Source organism: Heptranchias perlo, chromosome 26 (genome assembly GCF_035084215.1).
Source record: "Heptranchias perlo isolate sHepPer1 chromosome 26, sHepPer1.hap1, whole genome shotgun sequence".
NCBI classification, from domain to species: domain Eukaryota; kingdom Metazoa; phylum Chordata; class Chondrichthyes; order Hexanchiformes; family Hexanchidae; genus Heptranchias; species Heptranchias perlo.
Genome location: NC_090350.1, coordinates 25,272,443 through 25,293,895, shown reverse-complemented (window position 1 = coordinate 25,293,895; position 21,453 = coordinate 25,272,443). Strand labels below are relative to the sequence as shown.

General features: G+C 43.0%; 1 protein-coding gene across 1 annotated transcript in view; it reads right to left on the bottom strand.

Annotated features, from left to right (window-relative positions):
* Positions 1–21,453, bottom strand: part of LOC137342584 (chloride intracellular channel protein 4) — a 110,937-nt gene that overhangs the window by 39,146 nt on the left and 50,338 nt on the right. The window contains exon 3 of the mRNA XM_068006575.1: positions 11,569–11,694. Within this exon, the coding sequence (XP_067862676.1) occupies positions 11,569–11,694 (126 nt within the window). The remainder of the gene's footprint in view (positions 1–11,568; positions 11,695–21,453) is intronic.

Below are 21,453 nucleotides of genomic sequence, written 5' to 3'. Positions count from 1 at the left end.
GCCATGATCTGATTGCATGGCGGAGCAGGCTCGAAGGGCCATATGGACTACTCCTGCTCCTATTTCTAAAGTTCTTAACACTGCACTTCAAAAAGTGAGTTGTTATGTAATTTGCTTTGAGATGTTTAATGTGATAGGGGGCTTTATAAATGCAACCGTCATTTACCACTACAAATCCCAAACCCTGATCTTCTGATTGGCACCACTGAAAATAAATGGGATACAGCGGGAGTTAAATAACGGCAATTGGAAAATCCAGGCTTCAGTGTTCTAGCTGATTTTTGATCAGTGTTTCTCAGGCGCGAGAGGGACTATTGTTTGAGTGGAGTTTGATGTCTGGCATCAAATCCTAGAACAACCTAGAACAGAGGTTGTCTGGCAAAGACGTCCCGATCCATTCTAAGGAACAGACTGTATCGTGCTAGATGCTGGAATCACCATGGCTGAATCTTTCACCCAAGTGATTAACACAAACAGCACATTTACAAACAGCAACAGTTAGATTGCAAGGCCAAGAGGCCCTCAACACCCCTGGTATAATGTTGCAATTAATTTGGGAGATATTCAAGTATTAACATTTTTGGATTCATTTAAAATCATACTATTGACTGTCCATTTTCAAAATACGATCTAGCAGGTCAAAAACATAATTACGTCATAAACACTACAGACGACATAATAATTGAAATATGGCACAGTTGGTGATACAATCTGTTCAATTGTGCCCTTTCGCCCCCCCAGAACCTGGGTTCAAATCCAACCCAGACAAATGAGGTTACAGTTTCCTGAGTTGTTAAGGGTGAGAAATGAAATGAGCCTATGCAGCCGCCATCCAGTTGACACACAATATAAAATGGCCCGTAATCAAACACTAATCAGCACTAACTGTGCAGTCTCACTCACAGGATTTGTGTCATAGCATTCAGAAATCTCGTCCTGGTGCAGTAAGGGGGAGTTGGAGTCCAGGCTAATCGTGAGAACAGTTCTGAACTGCATTTAACCCATGCTTGATACTGTGACTGCTTTTTACGTGGAAGAATGTTCAATTTTCTAATATAATCTTCTTTTACCTCAAGGAGCACAAAATTCATCCTGAAATCATTTGAAACCATAGAAAATCAGCTGCAGTAACTACACAGTGGAGTGTTTCACCGCCAGACACAAAAAGGGACAGAGTTGCCGTTTCCCTCCAGCACGATGTAGCTGTCAGAGAGACATTCTGAAGATGAATTGCTGTGCAGTAAAATGACTGGGAAAAAAATAGGCTGCTTTGTGCAGTAACTGTTCCTGCAATTGTGTGCAGATGTTAATTACACTGATCAATCAGAGGGAGCACTTGCATCTGATTGGGAATTTGGGAATTGCTGCAACAAAGGAGGAATACAGACTATAAAATCACCACACATTAAACCACCAACAAAGACAATGTAAGAATGGTGCACGTTCAAATCAGCCATATTGTTTCGGTTGTATGATCTGGGTGACATTGCTGCTCATTTTTAAGAATGTTTACCCACATGCCTTGCAAGTCTCCAAACAACTATTAAAATAGGAGGGGTCCCTATATTATAAGCAGTATTCTGCGGATGAACAATTATTCTGAAGCATCTTTTCACAACCAGTGATATAGAGCTCATTTTAAATTACAAAAATGACAAAGAGCAGGATTTTAATTTCAATATGCCTGTGGACACTAATCTTGAGGTTCTTAATGTCACAGGACTAAAAATTGATTTTACATGGTGTAGTGGGAATTGTGCACTATTGAATAAGAATGTGCAATAGTTCCACATATAGAACTAATTTTGCTTTAAACTAAAACCTGCACAGAAAATTATTTCTATAGAGCTTAAAGTGTTATTTTAAAAGCTGTGCAAAAACATATAATGGTAAGTTCACCAAACCTAAACCTCTAGTGGGAAATTGTGTTCAGAGAGAGTGCGAGTGAGAGTCAGCACTGTCATTTTGTAGCCCTATCTCTGGCCTGCTCCCTTCAAACATGTCTGCCCGATGGAAGTGTGTGTTTACGCCATTAAGGCTACGGGCAGGACCTAAACCAAATACTCAAAATAAGCCTGACTTCTCTGATTTTTGTATTATACTGAAAATATAAAAACCAGTCTATGCCATCACTGATGGTGAAAAAATAGTGACAAGCTTCCAATATGAAAATCAGCTCACGTCTACTGTTAGCCAGGACTGCCCAGTAAACAAGACTAATCACATATACTTTAGTGAGACTGAAACACTACTGTAGTAAGTAATCCAGTCAAGAAACCAAATCAATAGTATTACTCTGTTTATGTTAAAACACCCTTGTGTTTTTAAAACCAAAGCTCAATTCAAAGCAATTGATCCATTAAGGAGGAATATTTTCTCTCTCCTTGCAGGAGGTTCTCTTTCAGTTGGAAGGTCGGATTGTCCGAGCCATCAGGGGTTATGATTTAGATGAAATCAGATAAAAATAAGCGTGTCAGGCTAGGCAGTCTGTCATGCTGCTGTAATGTGACTTGTCATTTTTTATTACATTTTTCAGATTTTATCCCCCTTCTCTCCTTTCTTGAATACATGCTGGCGACATGCTGGGACGCTGTTCCAATGAGCCAGTGGCATTCTGGTACTTCATCCAAGTTTCCATGCATCTGGTTTGAATCTCGACAGTGAGTGTCAGCAGACTGTTTTTTTCATGGGGCAATCACAGCCCTGTCCTCACCCAGCATCCACACACACTCACATTCCACCAGCAATCACAACAACAATCATCAGTGGGCTCCCTGTTTCACCTCCATATCTTGCATCGTGCAGAATTGGTATTAAAGGGCACTAAATTGGGCCGTGTAGCGCCCGTTGTTTCAGAGAGATGGCATCTTGGATGCGCACGCATGTTTCCAGCACGATGTGCGCCAGACGCCATCTTGGTATAGGAGTTAGCCCTTGCGCAAATACAGAATGCTGGAAGCGTGTGAAGCAGGGAGAAAATGCGTGCAATCAGTGTGCAACGGTGATTTAAAGTGATAGACACCATTTTCGACCTTAATGCTCAACTCAACGCACAGTCTTAACTCTGACCATCTGAACGTGTCTTATAGTGCCTGAAGGACCCCCACCCCACCAGCGCTATTTAAAGGAGCCATGCAGGTGTTGCAGGTTAGTTGCTGGATTACTGTTTCTGGCTGCTGGAGGAGTAGGAAATGTTTTTTGAAGCTCCCTATTCTTACTGAGAATTCCTGGACTACATTTGAGTGCGTTTTGGCAGGTACTGCCTTACGGATCGGAAAGTTACAACCGTGGTTGAACAACATTCCTGCAAACCATGGGCGGTCTGCTAGGGCTCCCGCTGGGCATTGAGCACGACTGGGAGCATGCAGAGGGGCCATGGATAGCAGGTCAAGCTGCGAGGAGATGGAGGATGAGCAGGCACAGGGCACTGAGCAGGAGGCCCCACCCAATGAGGGCCTTCCGGGACCAATCTTCTCACCTCAACATGACCGAGGAGGATTGCATCGAATGCCTGAGGTTCACCAAGGAAGCCGTGATCGAGATCTGTCAACTGGTGCGGCCACAACTGCAGCGTCAGAGCAGGGCAAGGACAACATTGCCTGTGGCTGTGACGGTCACCGTGGCGCCAAATTTCTATGGTTCAGGCCTCTGCTGGTGACATGTGCAACATCTCGCAGTATGCAGTGCACTGCTGCATGAGGGAGGTCACAGACGCAATATACCAAATGAGGAACAGGTTCATCACCTTCCCTCTCCACAGCGACAAGCAGAGCAAGCAAGCACGGGGGTTCGCTCACATTGCTGGCTTCCCCATGGTGCAGGGTGCCATTGGCTGCGCACATATTGCCCTGTGTGCCCCGCACATCAACTCAGCCGTCTTTGTCAACCGAAAGGGCTTCCACTCCCTCAATGCGCAGCTGGTGTGCGACCACACGCATCGAATCATGGAGGTCGATGCCCGCTACCCTGGGAGCAGTCACGACGCCTTCGTCATGCGGCAGTCCAACGTGCCAGCTATCTTTCACCCGACTCGGCAAGTCAAAGGCTGGCTACTGGGCGACAAGGGCTATCCCCTCACGCCGCGGCTCATGACACCAGTCAGGAATCCACGCACACGTGCACAGCAGGCCTATAATGAGAGTCATGCTGCCACACGCAACAGGCAAAGGTGAATCCAAAGAGCTTCTACAAATACATAAAGGGCAAAAGGGTAACTAGGGAGAGAGTAGGGCCTCTTAAGGATCAACAAGGTCATCTATGTGCGGAACCACAAGAAATGGGTGAGATCCTGAATGAATATTTCACATCGGTATTTACGGTTGAGAAAGGCATGGATGTTAGGGAACTTGGGGAAATAAATAGTGATGTCTTGAGGAGTGTACATATTACAGAGAGGTAGGTGCTGGAAGTCTTAACGCGCATCAAGGTAGATAAATCTCCGGGACCTGATGAAATGTATCACAGGACGTTATGGGAGGTTAGGGAGGAAATTGCGGGTCCCCTAGCAGAGATATTTGAATCATCCAACGCTACAGGTGAGGTGCCTGAAGATTGGAGGGTAGCAAATGTTGTGCCTTTGTTTAAGAAGGGCGGCAGGGAAAAGCCTGGGAACTACAGACCAGTGAGCCTGACATCTGTAGTGGGTAAGTTGTTAGAGGGTATTCTGAGGGATAGGATCTACAGGCATTTGGAGAGGCAGGGACGAATTAGGAACAGTCAGCATGGTTTTGTGAGAGGAAAATCATGTCTCACGAATTTGATTGAGTTTTTTGAAGGGGTAACCAAGAAGATAGATGAGGGCTGTGCAGTAGACGTGGTCTACATGGACTTCAGCAAAGCATTTGACAAGGTACCGCATGGTAGGTTGTTACATAAGGTTAAATCTCATGGGATCCAAGGTGAGGTAGCCAATTGGATACAAAATTGGCTTGACGACAGAAGACAGAGGGTGGTTGTAGAGGGTTGTTTTTCAAACTGGATGCCTATGTCCAGCGGTGTGCCTCAGGGATCGGTGCTGGGTCCGCTGTTATTTGTTATTTATATTAATGATTTGGATGATAATTTAGGAGGCATGGTTAGTAAGTTTGCAGATGACACCAAGATTGGTGGCATTGTGGACAGTGAAGAAGGTTATCTGGGATTGCAACGGGATCTTGATCAATTGGGCCACTGGGCCGATGAATGGCAGATGGAGTTTAATTTAGATAAATGTGAGGTGATGCATTTTGGTAGATCGAATCGGGCCAGGACCTACTCCGTTAATGGTAGGGCGTTGGGGAGAGTTATAGAACAAAGAGATCTAGGAGTACAGATTCATAGCTCCTTGAAAGTGGAGTCACAGGTGGATAGGGTGGTGAAGAAGGCATTCGGCATGCTTGGTTTCATTGGTCAGAACATTGAATGCAGGAGTTGGGATGTCTTGTTGAAGTTGTACAGGGCATTGGTGAGGCCACACTTGGAGTACTGTGTACAGTTCTGGTCACCCTATTATAGAAAGGATATTATTAAACTAGAAAGAGTGCAGAAAAGATTTACTAGGATGCTACCGGGACTTGATGGTTTGACTTACAGGGAGAGGTTAGACAGACTGGGACTTTTTTCCCTGGAGAGTAGGAGGTTAAGGGGTGATCTTATAGAAGTCTATAAAATAATGAGGGGCATAGATAAGGTCGATAGTCAAAATCTTTTCCCAAAGGTAGGGGAGTCTATAACGAGGGGGCATAGATTTAAGGTGAGAGGGGAGAGATACAAAAGGGTCCAGAGGGGCAATTTTTTCACTCAAAGGGTGGTGAGTGTCTGGAACGAGCTGCCAGAGGCAGTAGTAGAGGCGGGTACAATTTTGTCTTTTAAAAAGCATTTGGACAGTTACATGGGTAAGATGGGTATAGAGGGATATGGGCCAAGTGCAGGCAATTGGGACTAGCTTAGTGGTATAAACTGGGCGACATGGACATGTTGGGCCGAAGGGCCTGTTTCCATGTTGTAACTTCTATGATTCTATGATTCTATGATAGGCCTCCTCAAACAACGTTTCCGCTGCCTGGATCAGTCTGGAGGAACCCTGCAGTACTCCCCTGAGCAGGTGGGCAGATTTGTGATGGTATGCTGCGTTCTGCACAACCTCGCCATCTTGAGGGACCAGCCTTTGCCACCAATGATTGGAGAAGATCCTGAGCCAGAGGTGGAAGAGGCTGAGCAGGAGGATGAGGAAGAAGCTGAGGAGGAGGAGGAGGGGGTGGAGCCGGAAGAGGAAGTGGAGGAAGACGCTAGGGTGCAATAGGAACCACACGCTTTGTCTGCAAGGGCTCTGCGTGTTCGCCTGATCTGTGCCCGCTATCAATAATTTGAACTACATCCCCCAACTCACGCCCCATTTCCAACCTCCTCATTCTCCATGCAGCCTATCAGCAGCACGGGTAGCACGAAGCACAGAATTCACGTGCTGCCTGCGTGGGGTCCATCGGGCGCAGGGTACTAGCGCATCATGCTACCTCCGCCCAAAAACGACCCTTGATGAATTTTTCCCCCAAAGTATCATAAGCTCCACCAATGGCTTAGTGAGTAAAGACACTGCCTGGTGTATCACTAAAACAAGAAGATCCCAGGTTTGATTCCTGGTCTGTGCTGACTCCACTCTCAGCATCAGAGCAGCAGTTGTGATGCTACAAATAACCTCAGTCTTCATAAGCTAAGGAAAAACCAGAGTCCTTGCTTCTCATGGCACACCATTACCAATAAAGAAAGTCCAGGAGTGAACATGATCAGGTCTGACTGTGGTGTCATCCATTGCTGAATAGCCTACAAACACTTATTATCCAGGCCCACACATGAGTCAAGTACTGGAGGGCTGTTGGCACTTGTTAAATCGTATCCTATAAGGGGTAACGCCTTCGGGAGATGATGGTAGAAAATTGGGTGAGGATGCTTTTATGTGTTCAACAATCTGATCGGCTTTAGGAACAGTTGGAAGGTGATAATTAGTCTGCCCCTAGCATTTACTTTCCATTGATGCAAATTGATAAGTATAAATGCTGCATTTAATCTCTGCAGCTGGAGCAAATATCTTTGTAACTGTAAGGACTGGAATTTAACACCATTCGAAGAATGAAGGGGGAGGGGGGGGGGAAATGGTGCTTGTAACACATCTGTTGACCTCGATCTGATCACTTCTGCATCACCTGTAGCTGTAAATATTCTTCAGGGTCTGAAATAGCCAGAGAAACTCCTGATCCCTGTGGCATAATGTTACTGAAAGCTCAGATGGAGGAATACTGGGAGATATGACTCCCTTCTGAGGAATTTCTCCCATCATCATTATCACTTATGACCTCTCTGTGTTCCCAGCTGGTGAAAACAGAAGTATTTATCAAGCTGAGCTCGTGCTTCCCGGAATTGTCAGAACTTGATGCACTTTCTTAATGTGTTGTCAAGGGTTGAGGAACTATCGGAATCTCTAAATTAGGGCAAAATCAAGAGAATTGTCAACCAGTCACAACAAGTACTGGTATCACATGATCGTCATAAAGCAGATATAATATGCACCTTGTCAATCAGCTCCACGACATCAGATATAAAATTAGCATTGGATGGCACACTTAAGGAAATTAGGGGTTACGGGGAGTGGGCAGGAAATTGGACATGAATTTAGATTTGAGGTTAGGATCAGATCAGCCATGATCTTATTAAATGGCGGAGCAGGCTCGAAGGGCCGATTGGCCTACTCCTGCTCCTATTTCTTATGTTCTTATGTTCTTAACCATAGCACATTATCAATCCAATAATAGAGCTCCAGCCATGCAGGTTCTTTCTCCCGGTCCAAAAAAATACAGTGGACTTTTTGTGAAATATTTTTCATTTGTGCTAACCCACTGCCTTCGTTGGTAAGGCCACAGCTTTGTGTGAAACTAGACCATAGAGCCTGTAAAAGGGCTCACGTTCAATCTTGGGTCCATGCTGGAGCAGTGGTAAATTTTGCTACAACTGGCAAAGAGCCCCTGAGTCAGGGCTTTTAATCCTGATTGCTATCCAAAAACTCCTCATTGAAAAGATGCGTGGATGCCAGCGAGCACAACATCAAGGTTAGCTTTGATGTCCCTTATAGCTGACTAGCCAACCAGCACTTATTAAATGATTATATAAGTGAAGTAGCAATAGAACCACAACTTGCTCCTTATGTGTGACAAAATACTTTAGATTAAAGAGGAAAAAAAGAGTGAACATGAAACAGGAGGGAAAAGGAGAGGGGGAAAGGGGGGAAATGGAGAGGATTAGGGGTTAGGACCAAAGACATGGTCAGAAAGACGTTCAGGAGATTTTTGAGGCAGGAAGGTGACAAGGACCAGGGAACTGGGCAGGGGGATCCAGAGGGCATGAGCTTTGTGGCTGAACAAGCAGCCACTAATGCTGGAGTAGGGAAAGCAGGGGACAAGGACTACTGGAGGAGTGGAGGATGCGCACAGTGATGTTAGGCAGAAAGGTATCATTAAGATAGGATGGTATGAGGCTATGGCTGGCTTTGAAATTGAGGACGAGAATGTTGAAGCCAACTTGCTAAAGTATGGGAAGCCACTGGAGCTTAGAGATGACAGTGGTAATAGAAGTATGGAACTTTAACTGGGTGAGGAAGCGTGTGAAGAATTGAAGTAAGGAGATTGGCTAGGAAAGCACTGGAGAAGTCAACTCTTGAGATGATGAAAGCACAGACCAGAGTTTTGGTGATGGAGGAGGACGGATAAGTCCAGAGGTAAGCAATGCTACAGAGCTTTAAAAAAAAAGCAGTCTTATCAACAGAGCAGATGGACAGGAGGAAGCTGAGCTTGGGGTTCAGCAGTATGCCAAGGTTCCACATCTCCTGACTCAACATGAGGTGGCAGATGAGAAGGCTGATGCAGTCAAGGCCAGGGGCAGCATGTAGACGATGAATAGCAGGGGACCAGGGATGGATCCCTCGGGCACAACAGAGGAGGTTGTGCAGGCAGAGAAGGAGAATTCATTGGAGGCATTAGAAGGGGGGAGAAATTTCTGACAATTTTTTTAATATAAGTTTTCATTTAAAAATATTTAAAAGAAAATAAAGACTTGCATTTAAATTGCATCTCTCAGAAACATCTCAAAGCATTTCACATCCAATGAATTACTTTGAAGTACAGTGGCTGTTGTCAAGCAGGCAAATATAACAGTCATTTTGCTTGTAGCAAGATCCCACAGACTGCAATGTTATAAAAGGCCAGTTAGAACATAAGAACATAAGAAATAGGAGCAGGATTAGGCCATACAGCCCCTCGCGCCTGCTCCGCCATTCAATCAGATCATGGCTGATCTTCGACCTCAACTCCACTTTCCTGCCCTATCCCCATATCCCTTGATTCACCTTAGTGTCCAAAAATCCATCGATCTCAGTCTTCAATATACGCAATGACTGAGCATTCACTGTCCTCTAGGGTAGAGAATTCCAAAGATTCACAACCCTCTGAGTGAGGAAATTTTTCCTCATCTCGGTCCAAAATAGCCGACCCCTTATCTTGAGACTATGATCCCTAGTTCTTCAGCCAGGCGAAACAGCCTCTCAGCATCTACCCTGTCAAGCCCTCTAAGAATTTTATACGTTTCAATGAGATCACCTCTGATGCTTCTAAACGCCAGAGAACATTGGCCCATTCTACTCAATCTCCCCTCATAGGACAACCCTCTCATCCCAGGAATCAATCCAGTGAACCTTTGTTGCACCCCCTCTAAGGCAAGTATATCCTTCCTTCGGTAAGGAGACCAAAACTGTACAGTACTCCAGGTGTGGTCTCACCAGAGCCCTATATAATTGCAGCAAGACCTCCTTACTCTTATACTCCAACCCCCATGCAATAAAGGCTAACATACCATTTGCCTTCCTAATTGCTTGCTGTACCTGCATGTTAACTTTCTGTGATTCGTGTACAAGGACACCCAAATCCCTCTGACTACCAACATTTCTTAGTTTCTCACCTTTTAAAAAAAATTCTGCCTTTCTATTCTTCCTATCAAAGTGGATAATTTCACATTTCCCCACATTATACTCCATCTGCCACCTTCTCGTCCATTCACTTAGCCTGTCTATATCCCCTTGCACCCTTTTTGGTCCTCCCCACAGCTTACTTTCCAACCTAGCTTTGTATCGTTAGCAAACTTAGATACATCATACTCAGACCTCTCATCTAAGTCACTGATATAGATTGTAAACAGCTGAGGCCCAAGCACTGATCCTTGCGGCACCCCACTAGTTACAACCTGTCAACCCAAAAAGATCTGTTTATTCCAACTCTCTGTTTTCTGTCCGTTAACCAATCCTCAGCCGTGCTAATATATTACCTCCAATCCCATGAGCCCTAATCTTATGTAACAACCTCTTTGTGGCACCCTATCGAATGCCTTTTGAAAATCCAAGTATACTACATCCACTGGTTACACCCTCAAAAAACTCTAATAGATTTGTCAAACATAGTTTCCCCTTCATAAAACCATGTTGACTCTGCCTAACCATATTATGATTTTCTTAGTGTCCTGTTATTACGTCCTTAATCATAGATTGTAGCATTTTCCCTACTACTGACGTCAGGCTAACTGGCCAATAGCTCCCTGTTTTCTCTCTCCCTCCTTTCTTGAATAGCAGGCTATTTGCTACCTTCTAATCCATTCTAGAATCTAGGGAATTCTGGAAGATCAAAACCAATGCATCCACTATCCCTGCAGCCACCTCTTTTAAAACCCTTGGATGTATGCCATCAGTTCCAGGGGATTTGTCGGCTTTTAATCCCATTAATTTTTCCAGTAGTTTTTCCTTACTAATCTTAATTACTTTAAGTTCCTCGCTCTCATTCGACCCTTGGTTCCCCACTATTTCTGGTATGTTTTTAGTGTCTTCTACTGTGAAGACAGATACAAAATATTTGTTTAACGTCTCTGCCATTTCCTTATTCCCCATTATAATGTCTCCTGTCTCTAAGGGACCCACGTTTAATTTGTTGTGGTGGTGTTGTCTGAGGGACAGATATCAAGCAAAACTCCAGGACACCTCCCTGCTCTACTTCAACTAGTGCCATGGGATCTTTAACGTCCACCTGAACTAACAGAACAGACTGCTTACCATCTCATCTGAAGGATGGCATCTTTGTCAGCGCAGTACCAACTCAGTCATGTACTGGAATGTCAGCCTGGATTATTATTATATTCAAGTGCTGGAGTGGGGCTTGAATCTTGCAGCTGCATCTAGCAAGTAGCAGATCAGCATTCCAATTTTTTTCCTTTATTCAATCAATATTAACATACCTGTTACAGATCCAGGCCAATTTTGTTGAAAGCCTGTACCTTTGGTATTTACAAAATGATTTGCTTGAATTAAGGAAGTTTTAAACACATTTCAATGCTTTTTTTATTGCTTGTATGGAATTGGTGGTAATTTTTATTTGGTTACAGCCAGAAGACCACTTTAAATTTTCAGCCACAATTCTGTGCTGTTCATTCATCTAGTTTGATGCTGTACTTGTCCTATGCATATCTGGGAAACAGCATCTTGCGTTCCTACACTGAGGCACTTACCTGGGTGGAGCCAGGATATCCTCAAGGAATTCTTCAATCTTATTGACATCAGTTTTCACTTCTCCGTTGAAGGTTATGAATGGCGGGTGCGTTCCTGGAGCCAGATTTTGCAGGTCAGCTGGTTTCCTATTGATTTAGAAAGTAAGAGAATGAATGTGTCATCAGTTATCATCAGCAAAATAATTGGGCATCCACAATACAGCATGGGATTCATAGAGAGGGCACAGAATGTTAACACTGAGAATCTTTGAGAGCAGAATGCACTGCAGCAACTCGCCAAGGCTTCTTCGAAGCACCTCCTGAACTGGCGACCTCTACTACTTCGAAGGACAAAGGCAGCAGGCACATGGGAACAACACCGCCTGCACATTCCCCTCCAAATCACACACCATCCCGACTTGGAAATATATCTCCGTTCCTTCATCGTCGCTGGGCCAAAATCCTGGAACTCCCTTCCTAACAGCACTGTGGGAGAACCTTCACGGATTGCAGCAGTTCAAGAAGGCGGCTCACCACCACCTTCTCAAGGGCAATTAGGGACGGGCAATAAATGCTGGTCTTGCCAGCGACGCCCACATCCCATGAACGAACAAAAAAGCTCAGCAGCACAATCAATCTACAGTGACAGCCCTGTCATAGTATATTATCCGTGTAGAGCAAGAGAATTTTGAACCTGGTATTACATTAATGGAGTACTGTTGCCTGCAGTTGCAACTTCGCTCTCATAAATTATCCAACCTCCTGAGACCAAATTGAATTGGAGACTCACACTCTTATAGTTCTCGCAAGTTGTCATTGGTTCTCCAGTTAAAACCAAAAGTACAAAATCAGATTGTTTCCCTTTTAGCCACAAGAATCACAGATCTCTGGGTTTGGATAGGAGCAAAGCAGGAAGAAAGATAAATAACAAAGAGAGCCACAATGAGGTTGTTTCCTCAGGACTATTTTACGCAAAGTAAAAGGGGTATTAAAGAGGATTGTGCACATCCTATACATTGTGGAGCAATATTTTAGCACTGTTCATATTGCAAAAATGAAAATGTAGGAACTTGTAATTTGGGAGCACGAGTTATCAGTGCTGTCAGAATATTTACACAGAAACTGAAGCAGGGCAATTGTTTAAAAGAATATGTTTACAGCAACGAGCTGATAAAATGAACTCATTAAAGAAAAATCAACTGTATAACTATAATTAACAAATTTTACAGATTTCACATTACAGAAGAACTATTGAGGTATTAATTACTTTTAAGGATAGAAATTGCAATAATGTTCCTGTTGGATGAATTGTTACTGCTTTTTCATGTTAATTTTTCATTGTTAAGTGGGTTCACCTCTGTCCTAGGATATTACAACTAAATTAAATACAGACTACATATGGTGAAAGGCATTGAGACACCCCACTTTTCAAATGAGGAAGTAATTCATTTTTTTAAAAAGGAAAGTATTATAATAGTTAGCTTGAAGTCACCAATCTGGACTTACAGGCACATAAACAGAACCTATGGATGGTCCTACCATGGCCGTTTAAAAGAACCCAGTGTTTGATGAGAGGAAGTCAAATCAGAATTTTGGTAACACAGAGTAGCACCAATTTTCCTTTCTACGGCACTGCTGGGCACACAGAATGCATTGTGGGGATAAACTGCTCCTGTGAGCGGATGAGTCACCAATTTTTCCAGGCCCGGGCACCATCTCAGCCCAGACCCACCCCCACCGAAGCTGTGATCAGGGGGTAGGAACAGGAATGCAGCTGCAGGCTCTCCCCCGGATGCCGGCATTGGGACCTTCTGACTACTACTAACAAGCATATCTAAATTGCCTGAGGCTTCCATAAAACAGTGGGGTGCTCCCGCAGACCCAGAAATCAATGGAAGTTTCTGGCTCAAGCCGCACCACCAGCTTTTTTGGAGTGCTCCTCTATTTGGGCGCACCATAGGACTGCCCCTCTTGCCCTATTAGAATACTTACACGGACTTGGAACGTATCCCGAAATCTCAGCACAGTGTTGTGAGGGCCGACACCTGATGCAACCACCCTCGTTTCCTTGTCTCTGTGCCTAGGAACTGAACATTCCCCAGGCATGACGAAGAGGAATATGTGCCCCATTCTCTTCTGATCTCCCAATAGCTTAATGAGTAGAAGTGCCAGCTATAAAGATGTAGTACTAATTTCAATGCTCAGGACTAAGAAGGAGAAATCAGCAAAGTCACCACTTCTGATCAATCCAACGACCCTGCCAGAAAGTGCTTGCGCATGGACATCAGGTAAGCACAGGACTGGCCTCAACTGTGATGCCCTCCATGGGTCAATAGCCTGTCAGCATTCACTGGCTAGGCTTCCACTTGAGCCCTGATGGTGTCCATGTAAGTGGACACCAGCAAGAGTCAATACCTTCAGGACAGGCAAGGGAAGGAATTACTAGAAAGATGGGTGTTCGTGAACAAATGTATACTTAAACAAACAATAGCTTATCAGAAGGAGCAGGCAATTAAGCAAACTAAGGGCTCAGTCCTAATATGCAATTGAAAGTGAAAATGAAATGCATTCATTTGGAACTCTGACAAATTAAAGATTTTAATCAGTATCCTGCTTCCAGTTCTCCAAATCTAAATTGACATGTCTGCATGGAATTTGAAAATTAGTATTTTATATGTGCATGTGAATTTAAAATCTGACAATGAATCTTTTGTTGTTTAGTACCAGGCTCAGATAGTGGTGCTTTAATGACCAAAGATTTGTTGTTAACTCTGTATAAGAAATGAATGTTAACAGTATGTGACATATGCACTGCAATGTCCTTTAGTAGTTAATCCTTGAAGGCATTAATTAAGAAACCCCCTACTCTGTTCCAAGTGAGTTTTTAAAAGGTACTTAGCGTCCTAGAATTTCTGACATGCAAATCACCAAATGATCACATTTTAAAAAAAATCTTTATTAACAATCAGACCTCATTTGGTTTAATATCAAAATAGCAAAAAGTCCTACTTTAAAATCAGCAAAAATAATTCAAGAGCAGCAAAAGAGATCACAAAGGATCACAGATGAAAAGGCTAGGGAAATCAGAGAAACAGCATGCAGACCAAAGATTAAGCAAAAACAAGGGAACAAGTGGCATCACGGTCAATTGAAAGTTAAGTTCTAACATTTATTTAAAATGAATAAAAATTAACGAAGAATCACATAAACACAGCAGCAAGTTCTTTGCAGTCTCTGAAGGAAAAATAAAGGGAATACTCACTATAGGGTGGAAGTTATGGTTAGTGCTGTTCTCATATAAATACTAACGTGCCAGTACCAAATCCTTCTCTGCACTATTTTATTGGAGACATTAACACCTCTGTGGAATTTGGTACAAGTATGTTCAAATGAAAACAGTGTCAGACCATAATTTCCAGCCATACATTTCTTACTCTGATAAACTATTGGCTTAGCTTAGTGCTGTTCACACAGTAAGACAAGTCAGTACAGAGGACGACTTAACAGCAAACTAAAATGGCCTTTTTACGTTAAATATAAAAGATTAATAATGTTTCCTGGACTATTAAGAGAGCAAGTCCCATTCAACAACTTACATTTCTGTAGTTCTCCTCATACACAGAGCAACATCTCAGAGCACTTTTTCGTGATGAAGGAAAACTTTACTTCTGAAACACATTCATTCAGGAATGCTTCATTTTTTAGTTTTTATGCTGCAAGTATTACCTGTTCCTCATGCAGTCCTTCCTCCAGTTTACTTTTAACATTTGTTTCTTTTAGCTTTCAGTTTTTGAACCCTACGCATGCAATCTTTAGATCTGCACAAATGTTAGCTCTGGGAGCATTTATACATCAGTTTCTCAATCTTTTCTCAGCATCTTTTCTTGTGACTTTTAAGGATTCCCGGTATCTTGGTTTAAATTCTGCTGGAGTTACGGTTTCCTCTTTTCCCCCTGTTGAGCTTTTCAGCCAGCTGACTTGGTGCATTTTTTTTATTCGTTCATGGAATGTGGGCGTCGCTGGCGAGGCTGGCTTTTATTGCCCATCCCTAATTGCCCTTGAGAAGGTGGTGGTGAGCCGCCTTCTTGAACCGCTGCAGTCCATGTGGTGAAGGTTCTCCCACAGTGCTGTTAGGAAGGGAGTTCCAGGATTTTGACCCAGCGACGATGAAGGAACGGCGATATATTTCCAAATCGGGATGGTGTGTGACTTGGAGGGGAACGTGCAGGTGGTGTTGTTCCCATGTGCCTGCTGCTCTTGTCCTTCTAGGTGGTAGAGGTCGCGGGTTTGTTGAGGCAATTCATTAATTGGAACAACGAGATTCTCTCTGCAGTAGACTCCCGAGTCCTGGCCATGCTCGCTTCATCTCATTGACTTTAACCATGGGCCAGGAGTCGGGCCTGTTTAAAATCTCCTTCCACATTTGCATGGAATTTTAAACTGACAGAGTTCACTTAACAACTCAGAGTCTCCACATTAAACTTGGAAAATTGACATCTCAGCTATTAATTTCTTTCCTTCACTCACTCTGATCTTACTTGCCATATCCTGAATCAAGTCTGTACAACTGCCAGAACAATGTCTGCTTATACTTCCCAGGAGTAAATTGGAAATTATCTCACATGGATATCTGCATCATTTCTATACTGGCAGGGGGCATATTTTTAATCACACTCTTGGTCCAGTTCAGCATTACTTCTTCCAGTCTATTTATATCCATCATGTTTATTCCCTTTACCCAATTACTTTAAGTTGTTTTTTCACAAATTTATCATTGAACAAAACAATTCACTGATTGCTCCCTTAATTTAGGACAACGGATAACTATCTTGGTCCAGGAGAACATCAGCGTCCTAACCTGATGGTTATGCGTTCATATTCAACGACTCATCACTTTCTGCACTTACTGCAACATTTTTGACAGTATAATTGCACAGAAATCTGTCCATCTCATGTCAGAAAGCTACTGTATGGAAACAAATTAGAAAAACTTGAGCCCATTGAAAGAACATCTTCACTCCTCACTTCAGTTTTTAGTATACAGCAATACTGTTAGGGAGTGAGAGACGCTGGCCGCTTAAGGGGAGCGGCTGCGAGGCTTCAGCGCATCAGGGATTGCGTATCTAAACTCCAGAAGCAAAATTCAAGTTCTGAATCCAGGTATGATTTGTCATAGAGCTGACAGTGTACTTACCTGCACAGAAATAGAGGTGCTTTCTAAAGACTGAACTGGGCAAAAAGCCTCAATAAATCCATATGTAATCATTGTGCATCAATTCAGAAATCCCTGATGCTTATTTCTACAGGATACCAGATTCAATTTGAAACACTGCAAAAAAATTCAACCACAATGCTTTGGTTGAACAGTCCTCAGTCTTTACCAGTGGCTTGTAAATTCTGGTTGAAACTCCAGTTGGTTGTATTACCAACACGTTGCCATAACATTGACTCTGATATTATCAGCACCAATACATTCCTATTACATTGGCTCCACATTTATCAGCATATGGCTGAATGCTTAATCCAAATGGAGGAGGTGTACATTCAGAATTACAAATCTATTGGTCCTGAAAACAATAAGCAGCTTAATATAGATGACCATTCTCCTCCCCTCCCCAACACCAATCTCTGACCAAGGAGATGCGGCCTTTAGCAAAGCTGCTCTCTCACTGGATGCCAATTTGATTCATCCTCTGAAATGTCTTTCTTTGTAAGGAAGCTCCTTGTTTCACTTAGGTAATCACTTAGGGGGAATAGGACAATGATAATAGCAGTGCAGCACATTTCCCCATTCCTGCCGTCACATGAATCTCCGCCATTCTGGTGGAGCCCTTGAAATGGGAGGTCCAGGCACCCACCAGAAACAAGTGGAAGCCTCATTAGTCCATTCAAATCAGGGTCCTATGCTATCAATAGGACCCCAATGCTTTTTCAAGGTGCCAATGGGCAGAGCGTGTGTTACGTTATCACATTACTCTAATAGCTGATATTCTTCATTTGTCTTTAACAATTGGAATTGTGTCTTTCCACTATTTGGTGATACCTGCATCTAATGGGTGACTTAGGCTAAAATTGCAAACCCACTATGTGGAGATTTATGAGTGTCAACCTAGGTCATACGACTCTTAGAGCTATCTAATCAAGGTGCCTGAGGAAATCCTTCATTATGTTTTTCACACAGCTGGTAAATATTCTCCCTCAGCTGTTGTATCACCCTATCACATATGGTCATCCTTCAGGAGAGAGAGATATTCAACTTTCCAAACAATTACAGGAAATTATTTAGTGTCTTGGCACTTTTCCATGACCTTTGACCAAGCTAATAGCAAACTGCCCAGAAAGCCCCCTGTATCTAATAGAAGAGTTTTGTATTTTCTGCAGAAGCTCAGGACATGCAATTTACTGTAAACTTCATCAGAAGGAAATGCACTCACAGAGGAAATGAGCAAAACACAAACACTCAGCAATCTGCTTTTTAACAGAAAAGGACACTAAGTTCAAACAATACCAAGTCTCTACATCATACAGCCAGATCTGGAGTACTAGTGAAAGCAATGTGAATGTTACTATAATTGACTTACAACCCACCAAATTCAAAAATCCTTTTTAATATACGTAAAGTGTCTCTTTGAAATGAAACAAAAAGGTGGCTATTTCATAAAAGATAGTGAAAATGTTCATTTGTTTTGAAAAAGCGGCAATGATATATCAGTCCAATTAAGTGAATTTTGAAATCTTATCAGTAAATGCTATACCACTGTTACAATTAACGAAACAGTTGGGTCTTACTGTAAAGTTGTTTTCAATTATAATAAATCTGGTTGTTATTGTTTTATTATTAAATGTTGGATTAATAAAAACCCTAAAAACAGTGATGTTGGAAATGCTCCTTGAAAAAAAAGGGAAAAGTTAAAGTAAATAATCACAGTAAGTAATTTCTCAAAAGAAAATCGATTTTACAATGGATAATTGGGACCTAATCTTTAGGTGACTGGAAATCTTGCAGATAATTAGCAAAGGTTTAATCAGCAGCTATAAATGTATTTAGCGGCTAATGCAGCCAATAAAAGAGAGGACGAAAGCATCCATTCTCCTACATTTTTTTTGATCACAAAATGAGGAGGGCCATTCGCTCATTGTAACTCACCAACCCAGAAAAACTCTGTGGGAAACATTGGATAGGGGCCTGTTCCTGGGCAGGGATAGCACGATCCGCTATTACCCTACGCCCAATGGCCCCTGCACAGGCAGGACAAGACTTTCATCAGGCCTGAGGATTTACCTGCAATCTGCATTGGAAATCGGTGTTGAACGAGGATTCCATGCAATTCACACTTTCCACCAGCAGGGGTGCGCCAATCTCTTAAAGGCATGCTGTCTCTTAAAAATCTCTTAAAGCTAGCTGGTACCTGTTATTTGCTGAAAATAACAGTTTGCTGTCTGCACGGAGTCTGAACAGAGATCAGACATTGCATGCGTAAAACACAGATGCAGGTACCCCCTATGTTTAAAAATTGATGAGTTATGTTAATTGAATAAAGGTTGCGCACTACTAAATCCCACATCCTCCAATCTGCATGCCAGACCTCACCAATCTGCTGATCTGAGTTTGTACCAGGCCTGCGAGAGTGCGTGCACCAAGGTTCTCTGCTGATGCACTAAAGGCCTTGTGCAAGAGGTGGACAGAAGGAGGGACATCCCATATCTGCAGGTAGGGGGGAGGGGGGGTGCAAGCGGCCCTCCAAACATATACCCAAAAGGCAGTGGGAGACAAAGTCAATGCCAGACGCATAGCACCACAAACATGGATGCATTGCAGGAAGAAGTTCAATGCTTTGACGAGTGGTCAAGGTGAGTGAGGTCAACTGTCAAGTGGCATCTCCTTCCATCTACATCACTAGCCGCATCCCAGTGCTCCAAGCATCACGCCTCCCATCACCTACATACCAAAAAACTCTTTCCATCAGTACTCAACTCTTCCAATCAGATACTTCCTCTCACCCTTACACAACAACACTGTTGCAAGCCGGTCACCCACAACTCACAGGCCACACACATTGGCAGCAAGTCAACCATGACAGGCACATCGCCCAGACACACTTGCAGGAAAAGGTGGCGCATATCAGGAGGCAGCAAGTGGCAGTGGCATTTAGCCCCTCGAGCCTGTTCTGTCATTCAATGAGATCATGGTTGATCTGTGACCTAACTCCATATCCCTGCCTTATCCCTTAATACCCTTGGTTCACAGAAATCTATCAATCTCAGATTTAGAATTCACAATTGAGCTAGTATCAACTGCCGTTTGCAGAAGAGCGTTCCAAACTTCTCCCATGCTTTGCGTATAGAAGCGTTTCCTAACTTCGTTCCTGCACGTCCTGGTTCTAAATGTTAGGCTATGTCCCCTAGTCCTAGTATTCAAGTATAGGAGACCTCCAAAAACAGTTACAAATGTCTCAGCAGCCAGAAGCAATAATCCAGCCACTAACCTGTAAATCCTACATGGTCCCTTTAAATAGCACTGGTGGGGGTGTCCTCCAGGCACTCTAACACATGTTCAGATGGTCGGGGTTAAGACTGTGCGTTGACTTGAGCGTTAAGTCCCAAAATGGTGTCTATCACTATAAATCAGCGTTGCACACTGATTGTATCCATTTTCCCTTTACTTTACATGCTTCCAGCATTCGTTACGTGCACCTGCGCTAACTCCAATACCAAGATGGCGTCCGGCGCACATCACGCTGGAAACGTGCGTGCGCAGCCAAGACGCCATCTTGGCACTTTGGGAGTCCGCGTAGTGCCGCAACAACGGGCGCTACACGGCCCAATTTAGCGCCCTCGTTCTCTCTCCCATAATTGTATCCAACTGAATCTTAAACATTTTTAGGATTATCACCTTGATTACACTACCCAGTAGTTCAGTCTCTGTGTTGATCAGTCTGTGTGAAGATCTTCTTCACATCATGTCTAAATTTGTCTTTTTTCTATTGTCATGGTGTAGATTGATGTAGTTTTTCAAAATCTGCCTTTTCTACAATATTTACTATCTTATATACTCTATAAAAATAATTTCCTGCTTTCAAGGCAAGAAAGCTCAACAATCTCCACAATTTCCTCATACCTCAATCTTCTGATGCCAGGGATCAGTCTCAGGAGATATATCTATACATATATATATATATATATATAAAAATGTGGTATGGTGTTTGATATTATAAGGTCCCACAAACAGCAATGAGATAAATGACCAATTAAACTGTTTTAGTAACGTTGGTTGAGGGATAATTATTAGCGAAGTCTCCGGGGAGAACTCCCCTGCCCTTTTTCGAATAGTGCCATGAGATCTTTTACGTCCACTTGAGAGGGCAGAAGGGGCCTCGGTTTAACGTCTCATCTGAAAGATGGAACCTCTGACGGTGTAGCGCTCCCTCAGCACTGCACTGAAGTGTCAGCCTAGATTCGGTGCTCAAGTCTCTGGAGTGGGGCTTGAGCCCACAATCTTCTGACTCAGAGGCGAGAGTGCTACCACTGAACCACGGTCGACATCTTGCATAAAAAACATTCATAAATTCTGGCAAAAATAATCACAATGCAAGATGTTGCAGATGACAGAGTAGGAATAATTAAGTGCATACTTGGGAAATAAAAAAATAACTTGGGGAATTTTATCTGGATATAATAACTACAAGTCAAATAAATGAAACAGATTGGTAACTACCATTGGTAGTGAATTAAACCATCATCTGATTTAAATTTGATACAGGAGCACCAATGAATTTCCTATCTGATGAAGATTACATGAGACTGCAGCATTAATCTAAATTGCAGGAGGCTAAAATAAAAGTGAGTGGATATCCAGGAGCAGATATGCAGTGCATCTGGCAAATTTATGTACACCACTGATGCACA